Source organism: Crocodylus porosus, unplaced genomic scaffold (genome assembly GCF_001723895.1).
Source record: "Crocodylus porosus isolate Cpor-Errol unplaced genomic scaffold, CroPor_comp1, whole genome shotgun sequence".
NCBI lineage: Eukaryota > Metazoa > Chordata > Crocodylia > Crocodylidae > Crocodylus > Crocodylus porosus.
In genome coordinates, this window is record NW_017728909.1 from 22,058,583 (window position 1) to 22,076,583 (window position 18,001).

At 52.1% G+C, this 18,001-nt stretch overlaps 1 protein-coding gene across 4 annotated transcripts in view; it reads left to right on the forward strand.

Moving 5' to 3' along the window:
- UNC13B (unc-13 homolog B) overlaps nt 1-18,001 on the forward strand; it is a 315,070-nt gene that overhangs the window by 269,515 nt on the left and 27,554 nt on the right. For all 4 annotated transcript variants that reach the window (XM_019531900.1, XM_019531901.1, XM_019531898.1 and 1 more), the window contains 3 exons: nt 6,473-6,561; nt 12,026-12,178; nt 15,921-16,044. In XM_019531900.1, the coding sequence (XP_019387445.1) occupies nt 6,473-6,561; nt 12,026-12,178; nt 15,921-16,044 (366 nt within the window). The remainder of the gene's footprint in view (nt 1-6,472; nt 6,562-12,025; nt 12,179-15,920; nt 16,045-18,001) is intronic.

Below are 18,001 nucleotides of genomic sequence, written 5' to 3' on the forward strand. Positions count from 1 at the left end.
GGAGGAGCTGAAAGGTTTGCTACCTCCGCTGAAATGTTCCAGCAACCTTGCCCACGTTTAGGCTTGCAGCCAGCCTTGAATGTCAGCACGTTGATGGCTGCTGGCTGTATTTCGCCCCCCAAAGCCTCGCACCTACGGTGCAAAGTGTGTAAATAGTCTTAAGAAGGTGTTTACTCGCACATTTTGGTTTCTAATAAGTGACCTGTGCTTGTCAAGTGGCCTCACAAGACTCTGGGTTTTGGCCTCTGCTCTTGTCTTGCAACGGTGCTTCTGCATTTGGCGTGTAATAGTTAGTGGATCACGCAGATAGACAGCAGTGGGGTAGCTTGTGCTGCGGCAGTGCACATCTCCAAGCCAGACTCCTGCTTTACCCTCCTGGCCCCACATACCTCCCCCTTTGGCTGCCAGCTTTAAGAGGAAGGTTGGAGAGGGCTCTTGGTTAAGCCAAGCCCACAGCTTGCAGGTTAGGGCACTTCTATAGGAAGTGTGAGCTCCAGGGTCAAGCCCTCTGAGTGAGGAGGGGCCTTGGATGCGGGTATCCCCCTGTTTCCCTTAATCAGAATGAAGTGTTGGCGTGGATGCAATGAAATGATCGGTGATGCCAGTTCAGTCTCTCCTCCAGATTTATTGTACACACAAGCTATCCCACTGCTCAAGCAAAACCCCAGACAGCCTGTAAAGGTGTTCTTTCACCAGCTTTCCAAATGATGGCACAAGGACTCATCCATCTAGGCATTGTCCCAGCACCCCTGGACCAGCATGGTCTCCTCTGGCTTGCTGACACTTCCCCAAGCTGAAGTTGTTTCCTTAGTCTTTTATATCCTTTTACAGCCCTCATCTGTAAAGCATTTATTTTCATGCCGTAGCTCCTCACCCATTACCTTTTACAGGGTATCTTTCCTCATCCATCTGTCACTGTCACCCTCGGCCTGTTTTGACCTTCCTTCTCCCTCCCGGGCTGTCCTTGGGTCTTCTGCTTCTCTGTTCGGTCTTGTTTTTCTGCATCTACAGCTGTCTGCATTTTGTCGTGCCTACAGCAGTCGTTGCTTCTGTGCTTAGTTGTCTCTGCGCTCATTTTGCTTTCAGCTCATGGTGTCTGTTCAAAGGAAGGGAAGGAAAACAAAAGGCATCAGTTGTACCAGGGCAGCTTTTCAGGCCTACACCTCTCCCAGGGCGAGTAGCCTAACCAGGAGGCTGTTCAGCTAAAAAGTGGGGAGATTCTCTTCCTTTTCTTCCTTCTCCTTCAAGCAGGTGCTAGTTGTGTTTTTTGTGACCGATGCTTCAGAGGCTCACGGGGAACTAGACCCTTCTCTGAGGGGAGCCGGATCCCTGCAGAGCATGAGTGACTGGAGTGGATCCCCTCTGGGCATGTTCAGAAGAGCAAGGTGAATTGCAAAGGGGGAAAGAGCTCAAATCTGCATAGGTGGCCCTAAACACCCCTCGTGCAGCCACCGTTGCTGGTATCAGCACTACCTCCCTTTTTAAAGGGGAGCTGGGTTTGGCCCTTTGTGCTTGGGGTGCCCAGACTTGAGTGGTTCTTTTTGCACCTCCTTTTTACTGCATCGTGGTGTAAGGAAGCTGTAGTCTGGCTTCGCCCAGAAGCAAAAGGCCGTCCTTACAGAGGTCCAGGTGCTTGGCAAGACCCTCCTGCACACTCTGCTCTGCACGGAGTCAGGTGAGTTTCCCCCAGCCTTTTCTTTTGCTGCACCTGGCCTCCAGTCTCCTCGAGAGGTGGTCTGTCAGCATTGCCCTGGCGTCCAACCAGGCGAGGAGGCGGGCAGGGAGCTCGAGTGCAGATCCTGCGACTGCCCATCCAGGAGCTCGTGAGCCTGGTGTCCAGGAACTGAGGTGCGCGAGAGGCCATTTTCGATGCTATCTATTCACCTTCCCCAGCAGCCACTGCTCACCAGACACGCTTCATTTCAGTTGTGCCAGGTGCCCGAAATGGCTGGCATCACCAGGTTTTCCTCTTGGCATCCAGTTAGTACTCTGCTGCCTAGAATAACTCCTTGTTAACTCCCTCACTGTGTGGTTAGAGCAAACGTGGTGTCATCCCCGTTCGTCTAGTGGCTACTGTGATAGTGATTAGACCTGGCTACTGACTCTCATGTAGTAAGATGACAGCCCTGAGAATAGAGCTGCCGACATGCGAGTCTCCATCTAGGATCCAGTTTGTCCTCCTCTCCCTCAAGATGGATCATTTCTTATTGCCCTTTCCCACAATGCGTGCAGTCTGTGCGGTCTCTGCGTTGTGCAGCCGTTGACACAGACGTGTAACAGCTGTCCCTCTTGCTCGGATGAAAGCCAGCAGTGGAGCTGTTTTGCTGTAGGAATAAGGAGTTATCGCAGGGAGCTCTCTTTGGTGCCCTAGGGAAACACGTACTATTTTGTGCTACCTGGCGCATTGTAGAGAGGAACTAGCACCAGCATGGCTTAGTTGTGTGACTTCACTAATAAAAGTAGGAGCCGTGCATAAACCACATGAGGCATTACATTGGGAGACCAATCCTGGTTCCATGCTGCTAGTCTCACGCATTTTTTGACTGCATTGGCCATGTTTTGCTCATTAATCCCTTCTCCATTGGGAGTACTTTTCATGCCACAAACCTCTGAATAGCTTTCAAGTAACAATACCAACCTCCTACCCAGTGCTTTTCCTCAGCAGGTCTCCAAGCACTTCTCAGAAGAGATTGGCACTACCCTCCCCATTTATAACGGGGGTGGCAGGCAGGGAGCAGGGAGTGGGCACTGGGCATGCTGAGCTCACGAACTGTGAAGTGAACGTGTCCTTTTAACCATGAAAAGTGACAAGGGAAGGGTGCACTGTTTGCCTCCAGCCTTCTTCTGCCTCTGGCAAACCACATCCCAAAGGCTTCCCAGCAGCAGAGCCTGGATCGCAACCTGCACCTCCCGAGTCCCAGTTGCATGCTCCATGCAGGAGCCTGTGCTGCCTGATCCTGGGCTCCTCCTTTCTTCAGGAGCAGAAGACATCTGGAAGGAGAAGGCAGGCTGCCTGTGTTTCTCGCCTTGCTTAATGACCAGGCACGGCTCAACTTTTCAATAACTTGTTTAACTCGCTACTTAGCCCCAACATGGCATTCGGCAGGTCAAGAAGTAAAGCCTCCGTACCACCTATGCTGTTGTGCATCTAACTTTCTCCACTCAAGTTGCTCTGGACCCTGGCTCTGGATCAGCATGGGCAGCTGACAGTGGGCAGCATAATCCTTTCTATTTTCATTAACCCAGGATGACGCTGTGCAGCCCACTTGCTGCCTTTCTCTGCCTTTCACAAGTTATGAAATCATCAGTAGGTTTGCGAGAGAAGAGCTGACGTGTTACACTGCCCACTACTCAGTCTTCTCCGTGCCTCAGATGCCCAATTAAAAAAGTGTAGAAACAGGCTGTTTCTGCAAAGTCCAAGCCTGCAGGGTAAATAGCAGAGCTGAGAATTATTTAGCGAACCTGGAGAACAAGCGATTGAGGAGCAGATTTGTCTCCCTCTCATTTTATGCTTTCAGCTATTAGCTAAAGCTGTGGAGTTAATGCTCCAGTAAACTCTCTCTCTAGTGCTCAGCTAGATTTTGCCGCATCCGAAATCCTCACTTAATCACTTGAGTGACAAACCCCGGGATAGCTCAAAAACAGCCATGTCTTCATTATACGAGCTTTTGGAAAGTGTTCCCAGGGTCCAGGCTCCTGCTAGCAGCTTCCCCTGTAGTTTTGTGAGGCTCCCATCATGTTGACACAAGATTGAGGAATGAACAGGGCTGCTGGGATGGTTCGTTGCTGATATGCTGCTGAAAGCACCAAGAGTCTCTCTGGGAAGGTCCCGTCAGCAGACGTCAGCTGGAATTAAAGCTGCCAACATCATGCTGTCAACATCTGTCTGTATTAAAGGTAGAGGAGGGTTGTGGCTCACACACTGCACCAGGACTCGTTGAAAGGCGTGAGCACTTTCTAGCCCTGCTGCTGACCTCGTGTCAGCCTGGAGCAAGTCGTCAAGGCCCAGGTCTTCAGAGGTGCTGAGGGACTGGGGTCCCACTAAGGTCCCTGGCAAGCTTGGAGAGCCTGGACCCTTGCCACACAGCTCGGGTTCCTTGTCTCTCTTGGGATGCATGCTGCTCATCTCAGTTATTTTTACAGTGCATGTAAATCCTTCAGTAAGACATTATGAAAGGGCTGGGTATTATTTCTGTGAGAATCCAAGCATTTGTTCAGGGGTCGTAGACACCACATAACATGCATCGTCCCATGTTTGTACAGCGGGAACCTTTTGGTTGGCTTTATTCCTGTGTATTGTGCTCCATGCACCCAAATGCAGGGATCAGAAAGCTCCGTTAGACGCCTGCCGTACTGCTGGGCTCCTGCCTCCAGCAGAAATGCCACGGTCATGATACGCATGACGACGAAGACAATTCCTACAGTCCAAAGTAGACACAGCTTCATTCAGGCACTTTTATCAGGGCGTTGCCACGTGGGCAGAGAACAATTTTCAGGTAGGCTGAATGCCGAAGGGAGTCTGTGAAGGTTTATAACTTGTTCCTAATTCAGGTACGTAAGTAACAGAAGCGTGCCCTGCCCTGCACCGTCCTAATGGACCTAAATCACATACCGATACCTCCTGCAGTTTGCGGCCAGCCAAGGAAAGCTTATTCTAGGCATGAGAGAGTTGGCGAATGCCTTGTGCAGTCTCTTTTTCCTCCTGACCTATGAGCAGCTGTTCAGAAAAATCAGCCTCTCTGGGATGACAAAGGACTTTGCCGTCACTACACTGAGACATTCAGCTGTAGAGCCAGCTTTCCTTCTGTTATCACTTAGCAGCTACTAATGTGTAAGAAAGCAAAGGCCAGAAACCTTTATTTTAATTGAATGTCAGATGCAGTCTTATTAATTGCACCTGAAGGAGAGGGCCGTCAGCCCTGGGGGGAGTGGACACTCTGCTGCATAGCTCCAAATTTGTCTGTCGCTTCTTGGCCAGAAGCACCGGGAAGGATGCAGCTCGTGTCGTGGGCAGGTTCTCCCGAGCTGGCCTTTTCTGGCCACTCAAAGGTTGGTGTTGATGGGATGTAAAAGGATATCAGTGTCCTGCTTGTGTGGCTGGAGGGAAGGGTCATGACTGATAGAATAGGAAGGAGACGGCTGAAGGCATTAATCTCACCTTCCCTTCTAACTTTTCATGGCTAAGATAACTCATTCATTGCACAGTTCATAAGCTCAGTCCTCCTGGGTGCTGCATAGCATCACTCTCACTGAACCCGACCCAAAAGATCCTGCAGCTCCAATACGTGCCCAAGGAAAGATGTTGCAGAATATAAGGAGCTGGGAGGTGATCAGTACCAGTCTCTTCAGCCTTGTCTTAGCCTTGTGTTAACCCCCTAGATCAAATGGCAGAATATTTGCTTGAAGTGTCCTGGTAAGTCTTGGAGAGTGAAGCCAGGGTCTCCCCTAGCAGACGGGCCAGGCTGTGAGGAAATGTTGGGTGTTGCAGGTCGCACACGCTGAACTGCAGAGCCCGTGTCTCGTACACATCCAAGATGCAGGGGGACAGGCCAGTAGCAACAAAAGCAGCTATTGGGAGGCTGTAAGCATATTTTTTGATCACCTGTAGATTCCCTTCCCCACCCCATGAGCTCTGTTAATTGGCGTGATTAGACCAACAGATGTGATGTGATGTTCGGTGCTGCCTGCATGGAGTTAGTTACGAAGCTAATAAAACTGGGAATTCATTTTAATAAAGCAGTGACTCTGTGCGAGCAGTGCTTAAATCGCTGTAGCATCACTGGCACAGAATCTGACCAAAAACATCCTGCAGCTCCAATACACATGCAAGGCCAGTTGTGGGGCTTTTATTAGAGCTGTTTCGATTTTTTTTTTTTTTTTTTGAACACTGATCTAGGAGACTGCTCGGTGTACTTCCAGACACTAATGATGTCTGGGTTTCCCATGCCAGCTTGCAGAAGAAGGCATGAATCCCACTCTAAACCTCTGTAAAGATGCAGAAGACCAGCGGGGCTCTAGGGCAGTTTGCAGTAGCAGGAGCTCCTATGGTATCCAGCCCCTGCCTGGTGCTATGCTGGAGACCCAAGCCCTTGTCTTCCAGCCTCCCTCCTGCTGTCTTGCAGAAGCCTTGCATTCGTCAGGCTGAGATGCTAGGCTTCAAATTCAGAGGCCTGTGGCTTTTTTTCTTTGGAATCAGGATTGTGCCCACAATGGAAGGTGCCCCGTCTTCCGTGAGCATCCCAAGCCCAAATGATCACAAAAATGCATTATTGGCCTGCTGAAATACAGCTCCCTGCTTCAAGTCAAAGCTAGGGAGAGGCAGAAACGTCATCTGAAAGACTTGCACAGGCTAAACTGGGTTGGACGGTTTCTATGTGCTTCCCTCCCATGTAGTATGTGGTGGCTAGTAACACATTGCAGAACAGCAAGCTAACTTCTGGCTTCCAGATAAACCTTCTCTTTTTGCTCGCAGCTGGATCCAGAAGCAAGCGATCATCTCAAAGAGCTCCAGGTGAGACTGAACAATGTTTTGGATGAGCTCAGCACCATGTTTGGTAACAGGTGAGTGCAACCAGTGTCCCTAGCCTCAAAACCATCCTTTCCTTCAGCTTCAGCTGTACCTGGCTCAGGGAGTCGTGTGTATGACAGCTGCACGGCACTTTTTGGTTTAAGCATGAGATTCATGGCCTCTCGCATGCTGAGATGGCACGAAGAATTGAGACAGCTTCCTGAAAATGTTTATCTGTTTTCTTCCTTGCTCTGCCTGGAAATGTGGCGTGAGAATCTCTGAACTGTGAAAGGGATTTCGATCACCTATTGATCTCTTAAATCCTTGGCTGAAATGCACCTGATCTTTATTACCCTGAATCCAATTTCCAGTCTGATATGCAGCTGCTGGCATTCCTATTTAAACATTGTGGTATCACATGAAACAGCTGAGTGCTTTCTGATCCCAAAACGAATATTGAAGAGGAAAGGAGCCAGCTTAAATGTGAGACTGACAGCGTGGCCCAATACTCTGTTGCTGCAAAGGCCATCCATTTTTATAGGTTTTCTAGAGCCGTTAATGACACCAGCACCACAGTTGCTTGCCAGTTGCAATTAAAAGTTTCATTTCAGCTCCTGGATATGGTTTGCCCGGGGCAAAGACTGTGGCTCTGCTATCATAACTCTACACTGAGCCAAAAAAAATAGTGCTGCTGGAGAAAAGACTGGAAGTAGGATGTTCCACACCTGGTCTTTGAAAATCTCCAGTGTGGTTGACTTTTCTCATCTTTGCCCTATGCAGAGTTAACGTCATCCCACACCAGCTTACAAATGCACTGTGGAAATATAAAAATCACACCCGCTTATCTTTTTTTTTCTAGTCTATAGATTTGGACTGTTTATGGCCATAAATATCTTTGTAGGACTTAAACATATTGCTGTATTTTCAACATCCTGAACTAGGAGGGTTGTTCCACTGGGATGTGCTGATACTCCTGCTGGGACCCAAGCTGGAGGGTCCTGGCTAGAGGGTCTTGCCCCTCCACTAAGGGTCAGACCAATCACTATTTAGGGTCAGGAAGGATTTTACCTTGTGGCCAGATGGATGTGGCACTGGGTGGGGGGCAAAGAGGGTTGCCTTCCTCTGGAGCAGGGTGTGGGGTCCTTTACCTGGGATCTCTTGAGTGTATTTTAACAACCTTTTACAGCAGCAGGACATTGCCACCGTGGCCCCCCTGCTTTCCCTGTGGCAGCTATAGGTGTGATGTCTTGTGCAGTGTCAGGGTTGACAGTAGTTTTACTAAGAAGTAAGATAATGGATTTTCTTGGGATGGTTTAGACAGGGCTGATCCCGGCTCAGGCAGGGGTTGGACTAGATGCAACTCCTGGGGCTCCCTTCCAGCCTTATTTCTCTATCGTTTTTAATAATGGATGGCAGGAGCAGGAGATGGAGAGATTCGAACACACATTCAGCCGAGACGATAGCAGTCATAATTAGGTGGAGGGTGAGTGAGAAAACCATGATTATTGGGTTAGCGTCCTTATTGGACACCTGTCTTCACGGTGCCAATGTTACAAGACAATTAGGGGGTATCTTGGCATATGCAAATGTAATTTGAAGAGATTATGCAGTATCAGCACACACCCAGGGGAGCACTTCAGAGGCATGTGCCCGAGAGATTAACCAGCCAGGAGGGTGCAGCTGCCCCGTCTGCTCGGCAGCAGTGCTGGAGAACTAGAAGTGGAGCCGCGGCTTCCCGCGCAAGCAGGGCTGTCTCTAAGGGATGCCATTGCGTGAAATAAGGCAGATGTCCCAGCTAATACTGAAAGCATTTCCAAATGGCAGCTCCCAGGATGCCTCCCTTGCCGTATGCTGTGGATCTGCTGCCCTCGTGTCATGGGGGGCAGTTGCGTCAGCTGGGAGAGCAGTGCATCTCCGAAATTCCCTGCTACTGTCATGTAAAGAAAGCGTCAGAACGGAGCCTGTTCAGCTACAGAGCCCTAATGAGCATGTTCCTGGCTGCTGCCTGGAGCTAGTTGGCGCAGGGCGGGATGCCAGAGCAGCAATTCCCTTTCTAGGTCTCTTCCAACCCTGCCTCTCTCCATACCTATGCATTCCCCTCCTGATCCCCTCAGCCTCCGAGAGCGCAGCGCAAGGTGTATTGCCTGTGCCCAGCAAGAGCAGGGGGAGCCCTTCATGGCAGCTAAGATCATCCAGCACAATGACCCCTGGAACCTGGTTATCGATTCAAGGGGTCAAGAGAGAGTTTTATCAGCTGCAGCCCCAGGACTGGGGAGCATTGCCCTTGCTGTCCTTAGCCTCCAGGTTTGCTGTACCCTTGCCCAAAATCAAAATGGGAGAAAGCTCCCTGACACTTGGTGAGCTCGTCTGTGCTGCAGCAGTAGTGTGTCCTGGCCCGGGCCTGGGCCGGACCCACGCGAAGTAGCATGCACGTTCCAGGCCCAGGAAGAAGAACGCTAGCAAAGCTACTTGAGGCTCAACTCTGGCAGATCTGAGAGCAGGGGCTGGTGGTGACTTAAAGCTGGAGGCTCCTGGATCATCCCCCCCACTCAGGGTTGGACTGAAGCTGCGTTGGGGTCAGAAGGAATTGTCCCTCTGGTTAGGTTGGTACGGACTGGGGATGGGGTGAGGGGGTTGCCTTCCTCTGCAGCGGGGGCACGGCCTCTGCCTGAGCATGTATTAACACCCCTTGCAGCAGCAGGATGTTGGCTGTGACAGCCTCCCTGCTTTCCCTGTGGCAGGTTCAGTTGTGATGTCTTGTGTTGTGTCAGGGTTGACTGTCATTCTGCTAAGAGGTTGGACAATGGATTAGCCTGGGATTGATTTGGACGGGGCTGCTCCTGCCTCAGGCAGGGGTTGGACTAGACGTGCCCTCTGGAGCTCCCTTCCAGCCCCACTTCTCTGTGACTGTGAGCCTGGAGCAGCCGCACTAGTGCACAGGAGCGTGCCTGCAGGCTCCAGCACATGAGGCATGCACCAACCCCTTGGGCCAGGCCCTGCTGCTGTTGGCGCAGTAAAGAAAAGCCCTGACAAGTAATCTCCACGGTCAGCACGGTGTTCAGGTGATGAGCTCCTGGTACGTAGATGCATATGAAAGGGGCCCTGCTGAAGATGAGCAAGCAGCAGAGCTGGCCGTAGAGGTGGGCGATGTGATCAAGGGGGTGCCATGCACACACTGCCACCCCTTTCCCCAGGGTGTGGCCCCCCTGCCAGATACCCTTGGGGAGTGGGGGGCAACAGAGCAGAGGGAGTCCAGTCCCCTCCTTCTCTCCCTCCCATCTCCATGAGCCGAGCCTCCCTCCCTCCAGAGCTGGGTGGCTGCCCTCAATAATTCATCTCCCAGCAGTGAGGGTGGGCAGGGGACAGGTGGCAGAGGTGTGGGGAGCATGTGCCAGCATGCAGCATGGGTAGGCAGCCACCCATGTGGTGGGCACGGCACGGCAGACCGGCCGCAGAAAGGAAGCTCAGGCAGAGTTTCTGATGCTGCCTCTGCATGAGTGTTTTCTGTCCCTTGATGGGACTCAGGACAGGTGTGTGGTGTCCATGGGGCCCACTTCGGCCCTTTCCAAAACTTGTACATGTGCTCCAGCCACCCCGCGGGCAGAAGGTCACCCTGCTGACGGCCGAGCTATGCTGAAATGCTGGTGCTGCACTACCACCCTGCTTAGCCTAATGTCACATCAGCATTTTACATGCAGGGAACACACTGGGGCTTCCAGAGGCAACAAAGGAGCTGTAGCAAGACTAACCCCAGCTGCAAGGATGGTTGCTGTGGCCTAGCCTGTATATAGGAGGCTTGTCGAACAGGCTAAAATCACGGGATGCAGGTTACATCCTTCAGTCAGTGCTGGACACTTAGTAGCCCTGAAACTGGTCAGGCCCTTTCCCATTTCAGGGTTACCCTTGGGAGAAGCATTGCCAGGAGCCTTAATGAGGTGTGAACAGCCCAAGCTCTGAGTAACAGTGTAACAAGTCTTTGAGTAACAATGTAACAAACATTAGTGAAGTGCAAAAGCTGAGAGCCAGCAATTCCTGCAGAAATTAGGCACAATTTAAATATTGGCCAGCTGAAAACGTATCCCAGAGGGCAGGCGTGTGGCCTTGGAGCCAGGAGCTTTCTGACCTCTGCGGCTGATGTGCACGGTGGTCACTTCTGCGGTGTTTTCCCGTGGGTTTGTCAACCTCTGCTGCCCAGAGCCAGTGCAGGGAGGAGGCTGGGCTGGGAGAGTCGGATCCCTGGGGTTACAGGGAGCAGCTGTTGTTGGAAACGGATGTTGATAATTTCTTTATGTGCATCCAATCCGATAAGGCTTCTCCCAGCCTGGCTGAACTGCTTTGGTACCCAGAATTGGCTGCTCTTTGGTGCTCCTCATTGCTGGAGAGGCAAAGTGAGTGTGGAGGCAGCAGGCAGAGGAAGGACCCTGGCCTGAACACAGTAGGAGGTGACCAGGTAGTGGGAGGGACCAGGAAGCTTTGATGTGCGGGCTGGCCGTGCTCGGGAGAGCGTGGTTGGAAAGGCCAGGGGGCATGAGGAGAAGTGGGTAGCAGGAAGAGAGGGGTATATGCCTGAACAGCGGAGCCGCGGCCCAGCTACAGGCGTCCAGCTGAGTCAGCCCCATAGAAGATCAGGCCACCTACTCAAAACCAGGTTTGAAAGCCAGCGTTATGCCTCTACGGTTGGAAATCTTGGCCGCAGTTCCTAGCAAAGACCCACGTGATCATCATTTAATTAAATACCTTGTTGTCAGAAATAGTTCCTTTAAATGTCAAAGCCTTCCCTTGTGGAGTTGGCCCTTTGGGAGGCTCTGCGGCCTCCCATTTTTTCGGTGCGGATACCTGCGTTTCCTGTTGACTGCAGTAGTGTTGGCCAACAGCACTGATGGGCTTCTCACAAGTGACTTCCTAAGGCAGGTGCAGCTGGGTGGTTACCTGCCTCTTGCTGGGACCTGGGGACAAGAAGGCGGTTGCACTCCCCTGGCATGTCGCACGTCCCTTCTGTAGCCTGGCCATCCCATGTGGACACTTGTGTGTTATCTGTATAGTGCAAGGCCTTGCTCTAGGCAGCACCTGTCCTTGTGTTGTAGGCGCTGCAGTGAGACACGTGTGTCTGTCTGCAGTGTTTCCTGATGACCACTGTAGATACCCACAGTCCCAGATTGTCACTGCCTGTGGGGCCCTGTTCCCTTTATGGACAGAGAGTGCTGTGCTTTGAGTTGGATGCCACTGCAGTTCTTGCAAAAAGAAAGGGCACTTTGGCAATTTCTAGTTAAGTGAATGAGTTGCCCTCCCACATCAGCACACCGCCTGCAGTACGGAGAGGCTGTGGCTGGCGCCTGGTGCTGCATGCAAGGGCGTGTTAGAAAGGACCTGCTGTCAGTATGAGCATTGGCAGAGAAACAGAGCGAGAGCATCTCTTGGAGAGGGGAGACGCATGTACACTGAGTGCACAGTCTGCAGGGATGTGTTGGGCTACCACGTGCAGCCCCTGAATAACCGACTTGCCTTGCTTCTCTCCAGCTTTCAGACCCGCATCGACGAGTGCGTCAAGCAGATGTCGGACATCCTCTGTCAAGTGAAGGGGACGGGCAATATCCCCGCAAACGCCCGGAACACGGTGGCGCAAGATGCAGACAATGTCCTGAGGCCGCTGATGGACTTCCTGGATGGAAAGTAAGGAGGAGCATCCTCGTGCTGCTGTACAACTGGCAGTCGAGGTGGGGAAGGGAGCCTTCAACTTCCTAGACGGCTCCTGAGAGCCTCCTTCTGTCTCAAAATCCTTGTGGTGGGTTGAGGCAGGTGGGCTGTTTATCCCGCCCAAGGTGATGGCAAGGCTCGAGTTGGGGAATGTTGCACGTTCCTGCAGCATGCACAGCGTGTGTAGCTTGCATTTGTCAGAAGGACTGTTTTGCAAGTTGGATTTGTACGTGCTTGTTCCAGCTGTGCCTCGGGTCAGGTGGTGAAAGCGACTGCTCCCGTCATATTTGACATTGGCTCTTCTGTCTTAGTACATGGAAATTGCTTCTGATTAATCTGGTGAGACAGCTTCCCCTTCTCACTGACAGCCAGGGAACACGGGCATCTTAATGACTTCTCTTCTCCTGACCATAGAGAAAGTCAGTGGCAGAGGCAGAATTGTTTTTTCCCTCCCTTTCTCCCTGTCCATGTCTTCTGACTTCCTCCCTCTTCCAGTTTGCACCACAGCTGGGTCCTGCCCCAGTTCAGTTGGCTGCAGCAGACAGATTTCAGGGGGATGATGTGGGAGCACCACAGAGCAGCAGAAGTTTGTATGCATATTGTGGGCACTTCAGCAAGTGCATGGTCCTGGCTCTGCCATTGGCTTGCAGCGGGTGTTGAATAACACGGGGCAGTGGGTTGAGTCTTGTCAATTGAATCTTTCTCTGCCCTTAACCACAGCAAAGGTGGCAGGGGAGATTGGACACAGCCGCCTGATGGTGTAAACGCAGAGAGAGTTGGAGAAGGCAGGGGTAGCAGAGAGTACAAAGGAATACATCAAGACATTTCTTGTGTTTCGGAGACTAGGGGTGTCCAGGGAGCTGATGAGAAGCATGTAGGAGGAGGGCTTGTGATCAGCTTTCAAAGAGTCTGTACGTTGGACCAAGCTGCCTTTTGCCACCCCCCACAATCTGTTACATTCCCTCATCTCTGGAAATGGGCTTTGCCAGGTGGGGATACTTGGCCTTCTCACCGGTGCTGATGCTTTTCATCTTGCCGTTGCTTTAATCTATGGTGTCAGGGCAATCTCCATGGCCAGCCTTTGGAAAGAGAGAGCTGAGCTGCAGAAGGATGGCGTGACAAGCCTTCCCCACTCACTGCAGCTGAGAACGTATTTCTCGGGCCATGTTCAAAACATAGCCTATTTAAAGTGATGCTGAGCGTCGACTTGCCCTTGGACCAACGTTCGGAACCCCAGGTAGAGGCCAAGGACCCTTGTGCCTTGACTAGAGGCATCGATGCTGAGGTTGTGGAGTCGCAACAGCTGCACACTGAGCATCTCGGCTGGTAGGAAGGATGAACGCAGGAAGGGTGTCTGAAATGCTGCCCCTCCCCCCTGCCAGGATTGGGCAGCCCCAGGTTAGGAGTTTCTGTTATAGTTGTTGCAGTCAGAAACCTTCCCTGAGCTTGGCTGAGCAAGACCTGGGCCCCAAGCTGGGGAGAGGAACAGCATCCCACCCGTTGCTCAGTAGTCTAGTTGCCCAGGGACTGGCAGACCGTCATGCATTCTGCATTTCATCTGTTAACTGTCCTATGCCAAATGCACAAGCAGTTTAGGGACCAGAACCCATGCATCTCCCTTCCTGGGGCCTCGCCTCTCCTCTTCACTGGGCTGTAGAGTCTGGCTCTCTCCCCGTTTTTTCCTTCTGGCTGCCTGATGCTGGCACAGGCGCTGCTCAGAGGGTCAATGCAGCGGGAGGGATGGAGAGGCCTCAGCCTCGTCCAGCCTGTAGGCAGCTGGTTAGGATGCTTCCCTGCAAAGTGGGGGACAGGGGTTGAAACCACATCAGGCTAAGGATGCGTGGGACTCTCAACTCCTTTCTAGGCAGGCCTTCTGATCTTTAAGTCAGTGGGTAAAAAGTGGATGGCATCTCCCCTGCAGGCGTGCTCCAACTTCACCTTAATTGCGGAGTCCCAAATGGCCCATGGCAGGATTCAGACACTGATGCGTGCTTGTTGAAAAAGGCTGCTCTTCTGGGCATGCCCAGGGGCTGTGTTTCTTATGCCCAGCTCTGCCGGCTGAAAGACAAAATCTGACAAGAAAGCAGCTTATTCACCCAACTCCTTTTCGAATCTGGGCCCTCGAGGGTTTTGGTGTCACTGCCTGGGGAGCCTTGTCATGCTCAGGGCATGGACAGGCAAAGCAGTTAAACCCCTTTGCAAGTCATGGGGGACTTCCTACGGTGCGGCTGAATCTGATGCACTTGTTTCACGTGTCTGCTCCTGTCCAGCAGTAAGTGAGGCTGGACTGCAGTCATTTCCACCCAGTGAGACTAGGGGATAACTTATTCTGGTTAAGTTTCCTTTACTGGGGGTTGGGAGAAGGCAGATGAGACAAGTATGCCAGACTAGCGTACTCCCAAGAGGTAAGTGTCCTCTTCTCCTGTAAGATGCTGCAGTTGTACATCTGTCTAAAACTTCTGAAACAATCCTGAAATCTTTTCCTCGTGGCAGGTGAGGAGAGCTGTTGCCTGGCTGTTCTCCACCTTCCAGTTGTAGCCCAGCCTCGGGAGGATGAGAACTAAAATCCCAGCCAGGATCAGAGCAAGCATTGGCAAGCGAGCAAGCTCTGCGATTGTGACTGGGGAGGAAGGCATCTGCATGCTTCTGGAGGATGTGAATGCAAGGCAGAGAGTCAGAGGCATTAGGGTGGTTTAAGGGGGTACAAATAGGTTGGGATCAAGCATGGGAAAATAGGCTGTTGGGAAGCATTCACCCTGGCTGCTCTTCTAGATCCCATGCCGGAAGCCTGCACAGATTTGAGCGTAGGTTTTTCTGAGAAGCAGAACGATGATGGTGGAGAGCAGGCATGCAACTTGGCAGCTTCCCGACATGGGGACCCTCTGGGAGGGGTGCGTTTGAAGTGCTGGAGACAGGATGTCTCCAGAAATTTGTGCTTTACCCCCAGAGCAGCTGCCAGTGCCCTGGTAGGGCTTTGTAGAGCCCTCCTGTTAGAACCAGCTGTCAAATTGGTGTACATTTTCAAGCACTAACCTTGCAGCCGGTTGGCTCCTTTGATAGCTGGATGGACATTTGTATTCCCCAATCATTATATGCGTGACTGCTCTAAATTTATTGCATGGTTCATCCATCAGATGCGCAGCCCATGGAGCAGGGGCTTTGCCTGCATTGCCCCACAGCTGGGCAGGGGCAAGAAGCAGTGGTGGCAACTGGGCCCTGGCACTGGCCCACTTCAGCCCAAGCTGGGCCATTCCAGCATGCCACAAACCTTGTCGACTGCTGACACAGGAGGGCGCACTAAGTGGTCGCAGTGGTCTTGTTTGGACTTGAAATTGTGTCCTGTCTTCCCTGGGTAGGTGGTGAACCCTCTGGAGCTGGGCCTTATTTCCAAGCCCCCAGCCTGGGTGTTATTTGGGATCTTGGCCAGCTTCCAAAATGCAAATCATAAAAAAGAGTTCAGCCTCGGCTCGGCAATGCAGCAAGTGCTCATCTTGCGCGCGTCTGCCAGTGTCCTCCGAAGGGAGCAGGAAGCGGGTGCTTTCCATTAGCAGCAGAGTATGGCAAGGGAGCTGTTCTCTTGCCTATGAGGCATGAAAGAGTCACTAATGGTGTTTGTTTGATGAGGCACTGCCTCTCCCCCACACTTCCAGTCCCCGTCTCCTGCGGATCATGTCCCCGGCGCAGCGTGGCTTAATCAGCTCTCGTTCTCTCCCCTCAGCCTGACGCTCTTTGCGACGGTGTGCGAGAAGACGGTGCTGAAGCGGGTGCTGAAGGAGCTCTGGCGGGTGGTAATGAACACCATGGAGAAGCTGATTGTGCTGCCTCCGCTCACAGACCACACGGTAAAGCAATCCCTCCTTCCTGACTTGGTGCAGAGACCACCCCCGTTCCTCTGTCCGGGGTCATCTGTCCAGGGGGTCACGCTTGGATAGGTGCCTGCTCTGTCGTGTGGGTGACAGAAGGGAAGAGACAGCCGTATGCTAGTACTGGGTGGCTTTATTTTTGGTGGGTGCTGAGATGCCAGAATGACTGTCGGGTATGAAACCATGCTGGACAGAAACCAGGTCAGGGCAATACCTTGGAGACTAACTGAGAGAGGCAACAACCGGCTTCATCACATGCTAGGAATGGACTGGCAGAAAGAAAATTGTATATAGAAAGATTAAGGATGAGGGAGGGGTACTGTGAGGAGAGGTAATAAATGGATTGATGAGGTCAACTAAGGTGAGCAGGGCATTTGACAGCTGGAGTTAACACTAAGTCCAGGTAGTGGGACAAGATCCACTCTCCCTGTGGAGAGCATGGACTAGATGATCTGCTCAGGTCCCTTCCGACCCTAGAAACTATGAAACTATGAAACACCATCCAGTCTGTGGGTGATTTAGGATTATAGACTAGGATTAGCATGGGATGGTTTAGTTTGGGTGGGACTACATGTGACCACTGGACAGGTGCCTCCCAGCCTGACTTTTCTTGAATTTCTAGGGTTTCTAGTTCACGGTTTTGTGTTCACGTTGTTTTTTAAAGTTCTTTTTGTTCATGACAACTCCCCTGAGGTCGGGGACGGGAAGTCCGGTTTCTGCCACGGGCTTGGGGGCATTTCTGGACGTGATGGGCAGGCAGGGGCCAGCAGTCTTCTGCAGAGAGCTGCACCCCCAGATGATCTAGTGACTGGTGCTGGCTTCATGGGCTTGCATGGACCACATGACTACTTCCACTAAAGTCATCTGCTCCTTCAGCAGCTGAGTATTTCTCCTATTAGATGTGGCTAATTTGGGATGAGTCATTAGTGATGTTTCAGATGATCGTCCCAATGGAGCGGGGCAGTATTGCTCTGTCTCTGGGGAGTTGTTTGAATCACCACCAGGATGGGCTCTGATTTCCAAAACAGCCTTTCATGTAAGTGTTCATCTTCAGGGGCCACTTGGGATAGTGACAAGTCAGTGATGGGAAGACAACCTGTCTCCTAATCCCAGCGAGCCGCGGCGCCGGATGACGTTGCAGTTCCAGAGGCCCAGCTGCTCCCGGGCCGAGATCCCGTCAGGAGACTCCTGGCTGCAGCCTCATGTGTTTGGAGTTGCTGCAGGTCCTCCCAGAAGCAGGACTGTGGATCTGGGCCTCATGGCAGCGTGATGTGCTTTGATTTCCCCGGCAGATGGAAAGGGGCTCTTCTCATTCGTCACTGGCTCTCTGCCTGTGTGGGAAGACGGCCGAGGGGATGGTGCGGACTTGCAGGCTGCAACCAGGTTATTTGTTCTCCCCCTTAATGGTCTGTTTAAACCTGGCAGTGCTGAGAAGCCCCATGATACATGAGCTCTTTCAGAAGCCTCTTAGGAACTAGGAAACGAGTCAAGAGCCTCAAATACCTGCTTGCTCCACACTTATTTAAGCAATTGTTTCACCCCATTCTCATTAAGAAACTGGGGGGCTGTAGTGTCGACACCCACACAGTCAAATGTGTCGCCAACTGGCTGGAGGGCCGCACCCAGAGGGTGGTAGAGGATAGGTCCTTCTCAACCTGGAGGGACGTGGGCAGTGGGGTCCGTAGGGCTCGGTCCTCGGGCCCGCACGGTTCAACATCTTCATCAGTGGTTTGGACGAGGGGGTAAAAAGCACCTGTTCAAATCTGCTGATGACACTAAGGTGTGGGGGGACGTGGGCACACTGGAAGGATGCAACAGGCTGCAATCCGACCTAGACAGGTTACAAGGGTGGGCGGACGAGAATAGGATGGGCTTCAACACAGGCAAGTGCAAGGTGCTGCACCTGGGGAGGAACAACCGGCACCATACCTACAGG